The sequence below is a fragment of the Penaeus monodon genome, unplaced genomic scaffold (assembly GCF_015228065.2).
Source record: "Penaeus monodon isolate SGIC_2016 unplaced genomic scaffold, NSTDA_Pmon_1 PmonScaffold_23527, whole genome shotgun sequence".
NCBI classification, from domain to species: Eukaryota; Metazoa; Arthropoda; class Malacostraca; order Decapoda; family Penaeidae; genus Penaeus; species Penaeus monodon.
This window is the reverse complement of record NW_023653618.1, coordinates 1-4861: the sequence shown is the minus strand read 5'-3', so window position 1 is coordinate 4861 and position 4861 is coordinate 1. Positions and strand designations below refer to the sequence as shown.

Genomic DNA, 4861 nt, shown 5'->3' with positions numbered 1-4861 from the left:
GCCATTCATCTTGTGGTACTTTGAATGTTTTCCGTCAAATATCCCGAGCAGTTCGTGTGTGTGAGGTTTATGCATGGTTAAGGCCATATTGTGTTGACGTGTGCATAGAGTCCATTTCCCTGTGGTATTGTCCGAGGCTTGGGCTTAGGTCTCCCCGAGACAAGAGCAAAGTAAAGTAAATTGAAATGAAATGGATTGGATTTGATTTGATTTGATTGTTTTTTTTTTTTTTTTTTTTTTTTTTTTTTTTTTTTGTTTTTTTTTTTAGATAGTTTGTTTTGCAATTGCTTGTTTTTGCTGCTGCTTTTTGATTTTGAATAATGCTTTCTCTCTCTCTCTCTCTCCCCTGTCCTTTCCTACTGAATTTTTGATGGTTGTTATTCCTTGTCCTGTCTTAGTGCTTGATAGTTGTTTGAGTGAGTGTGTTAGTTATTTTGTATGTTTTGTGATGTCGTTTGAGTATGTGAGGTGTGGTTGAGCAGTGTGAGTTTGTGTGTGTGATTGTTGGTGGATGTAGTTGAGTGTTTTGTGTATGTGCTTTGTGATGTGAGTTGAAGTGTTGTGGAATGTGTGGTTGACTGATGTGAGTGTGTTTGTGAGATGTGATGTTGATTGTTGGTGATGGTGAGTTGTGTGATGTGTTTGTGTGAATGAGTGAGTGTGAATGTGCTTGTGTGAATGAGTGAGTGTGTGTGAATGTGCTTGTGTGAGTGACTGAGCATGTGAATGTATGATTGAGTGTGAGGATGTGCTCGTATGAGCGATTGAGTATGCGAGTGTGTGATTGATTGAGTGTGTGGATTTGTGTTTGAGTGTAGGAATGTATATATGATAAGTGCATGTCCCGCATACGTATATGGTTGGTTGATTGTGGGAAAGGGTAAGGTGTAAGTGGTGCTTTGTGTTCCCGTCGCTCGCCTATGATGCGTGGGAAGAATGAATGAATGAATGAATGAATGAGTGCTTGCTGGTAAGAGTTGGTGTTGCAATCATGTTGCTATTGTGTGAATTTCTTGTTCGTTAATGTCAACAAGCTTGTTTACGATCTTGTGCATGATTGTAAGTTTGTGTGGCTGTCTGTGTGTGTGTGTGTGGTGTCTTCGTGCCTCGAAGAGGTTCCATTCGTTCATTCGTGTTTGTTTGTGTGTTTGCTTATCTGTGTTTGTAGGTGGGAAAATATAATAATAGCAGTTGTAAGCGTGTCAATTGTGAGTAATAAGCCTGGCTCTTTTTCTTTTGTTTTTTTTGGTTTACCTTCTCATGTTGGGTTACATACTACTCACACACACAGCCAGCAGCCAGACTCGAATGTTGGCACCGTAAATTATGCATCTATGTATGTATTATGTTTTATAGTCTACTTATAATGTATGTAACTAACATGCAGACGTATGTATGACTGGTCGTGGTAAGAATGTATCTATTTTTACTTTGCTGTGTGGTGTTGTTTCTTGTCTGTGTGACATCGAGGATGCTTGTCATTTCATATGTCTTACTTAGCACCATGACTCTAAAGCTACTTGTGATGTATTTCTCCCTCTCACTCCGGCTTATCTTTCACCATCTGGGATCGTTTACAACTTTACACCTGATGTGTCTTTTCTTGCGCGCAGCTGCTTACTAGGGATACTCTGCTACTTTTCAAATACTTACTCTCCCTCAATCACTTTGCAACAAATGAAACTGGTAATTTATGAACAAACTGCATAAACACCAGCATGACATGCATAACTGGATCATGAGCACACAATGTCTAATGACTTGGGAGGATATGCTGTGCAACTTGTGGCTACATGTTGCATTTCAATATATTACTTCGCCACTAATGACACTAAAAGTACAACTTAAAATGAAACGTCCATCATCATCACAAAACAGCAGAAAACAAATTTATCAACCTTGTACTCTGTTTCCAACATGTTAGCGGCCTGATTGTTTGGTTTGCTTGCTTGCTTGCTTGCTTGCTTGCTTATGCATGATGTTGGTTATCAAGCTTACATTATCACTAATACTTACTCTAACCATACACACTTTAATGACATTCAATCTTACAAGCTTAATAATGATAATGATAACAAAAGCAAGAAATAAACAGTATTTGTAATCGCAACACTGGGACTCATGTTTACCAACATGTTACACCTGATTGTTTGTGTGTGTGTTTGTTTGTTTGCTTGCTTGCTTATGCATGATGTTGGTTATCAAATGATCAATAATACTTACTCTAACCATGCACACTTTAATGACATATCAAAGCTTACAAGCTTAATAATGATAAGGATAATATTCTCATTAATAACAACAACAACAACAGCAGAAAAAACAATATTTGTAATCGCAACACTGGGGACTCATGTTTACCAACATGTTACACCTGATTGTTTGTTTGCTTGCTTGCTTGCTTGCTTGCTTATGCATGATGTTGGTTATCAAGCTTAAATTATAACTAATAATTACTATAACCATACACACCTTACATGTTTAATAGTGATAATAAAAAATAATAACAATAACAACAATAGTGGTGCTAGAAAAACAATATTTACACTGGGGACTCGCCCAAGTTTGTTTGGGGATTATTTTTGGGTTTGTTTTTGACCGTGTAACGAACAAGCAGGAGAGCTGTCAAATCATATCCTCTTTATAGAGTATTTGTAGGACCTAAGATAGGTCCAAGGTTTTTGGTTTGGTGGGGGTTGTTTGTTTTGGTGGTAATAGTTGACGGTGAAAACGTTTAACCTCCGAAACCGTACAGGGTGCGTCCCTGGCGCTTGAGGGCGTAGACGACGTCCATGGCGGTGACGGTCTTCCTCTTGGCGTGCTCGGTGTAGGTGACGGCGTCACGGATCACGTTCTCGAGGAACACCTTGAGGACACCACGGGTTTCTTCGTAGATGAGACCAGAGATACGCTTGACACCTCCACGGCGAGCAAGACGACGGATTGCAGGCTTGGTGATACCCTGGATGTTATCACGCAACACCTTGCGATGACGCTTGGCGCCACCCTTTCCGAGCCCCTTTCCGCCCTTGCCTCGTCCTGTCATGTTGAGTACGGATTTCTTGCTCCGAGTCAGCCAGATCAAATTCGGTGGCCGAGAGCGAGTAAGGCTACCGCGGGCCCCCGTCTGCGTAGCGGCGAGGCGGCCCACTCAGCTGAGCGCTTATCTTAACTGACCGCTCTGCAAATACAACCTCTGCTAAGCCTTGTTATCGACAAAGGCTCACGCGCACAAGGCTTGCAATGGATTTGGCCATAGCCATTGCTTCAGATAATCAACTTGGAATCCAACATGGCGTCAAGGAGGCCGCGTTACACGACCTCACAAGTGCCGTATCTCCGGCAATATTTACCCAGCAGAAATAGGCGGGATTAAGCCACACTCTCGCAGCCACACGCGACTCGGCCAGCTCCCGCTCGCTCTCCTATAAATTGACGTCTTGAGCGTGAGCGCGTTTCATATCTATTTAGATACAAACTCGCAAAATGGCACGTACCAAGCAGACTGCACGTAAGTCTACCGGAGGCAAGGCCCCCCGCAAGCAGTTTGGCCACCAGGCAGCACGTAAGTCTGCCCCTGCTACCGGAGGTGTCAAGAAGCCCCATCGTTACAGGCCTGGAACCGTTGCCCTCCGTGAGATCCGTCGTTACCAGAAGAGCACTGAGCTCCTCATCCGCAAGCTGCCCTTCCAGCGTCTCGTTCGCGAGATTGCCCAGGACTTCAAGACTGACCTCCGCTTCCAGTCCTCTGCTGTCATGGCTCTGCAGGAAGCTTCCGAGGCTTACCTGGTCGGCCTCTTTGAGGACACCAACCTGTGCGCTATCCACGCCAAAAGAGTCACAATCATGCCTAAGGACATCCAACTTGCTCGCCGTATCCGCGGAGAGCGCGCCTAAGGTTTTGATTGCATACCTGCAACACAAAACTATTATCCTCGGCCCTTTTCAGGGCCTAAAATTAATTCTCAGAGAGATGAAATACAGACAAGTCATATCAAATGGTGTACATGTACCAGACGGCAATGATAATAATAGTGATAAGCATATGTAAACAAACGGCTATATAATGTTGATAAGCACATATACATACAAATGTACACACTGCTACGCACACACATACACAGCCTCTCTTTCATATAATAATATACATACATACATATATATATTGTATATATACACACATACACTATCTCTCTGTCTCTCATTGTATATATATCATAATGTGTGTTGTGTATATATATATATATATATATAATATATATATATATTGTATATAAATACATATATATACTCTCTCTCATTATTATTATATATATATATATATATTATATATAAAACCATATATACATACACACATATATATATATTTGTATATTAATACTGTATATATATACACACACATACACTTCCTCTCTCTCATATAATATACATACATACATATCTATCTATCATATATATATTACATATATACATTGTATACATATATATACATATATATACACACATATATATATACACACACATACACACTCTCTCTCATTTTATATATATAATATATATTATATTGCGTATATATATATATAGTACATACAATACACACACACACACACTACATATATATATATATATATCTATATATATATATATATTATATAATAATGTATACATATATATACACACATACACATGTAACATATATATGTATAATATACACACACCACAACACACACTCTCTCTCTCATTGTATATAATCCTATTGTGTATAATATGTATATATAGACACACACACAACACACACACACACACCACCATAACAATTAATTCATATATATGTATATAAATACTGTATATATATATAATA

General features: G+C 39.5%; 2 protein-coding genes across 2 annotated transcripts; one reads left to right on the top strand and one right to left on the bottom strand.

Moving 5' to 3' along the window:
• Nucleotides 1–2651: 2651 nt before the first annotated feature.
• Nucleotides 2652–3070, bottom strand: LOC119570260 (histone H4). The gene has a single exon (XM_037918072.1). It carries the CDS (start codon nt 3044–3046, stop codon nt 2735–2737), a length of 312 nt encoding a protein of 103 aa, XP_037774000.1. The 5' UTR covers nt 3047–3070; the 3' UTR covers nt 2652–2734.
• A 33-nt stretch (nt 3071–3103) lies between these two features.
• On the top strand, nt 3104–3983 carry LOC119570258 (histone H3-like). The gene has a single exon (XM_037918071.1). The coding sequence runs from the start codon at nt 3487–3489 to the stop codon at nt 3895–3897; it is 411 nt and encodes a 136-aa protein (XP_037773999.1). The 5' UTR covers nt 3104–3486; the 3' UTR covers nt 3898–3983.
• Nucleotides 3984–4861: the final 878 nt, after the last annotated feature.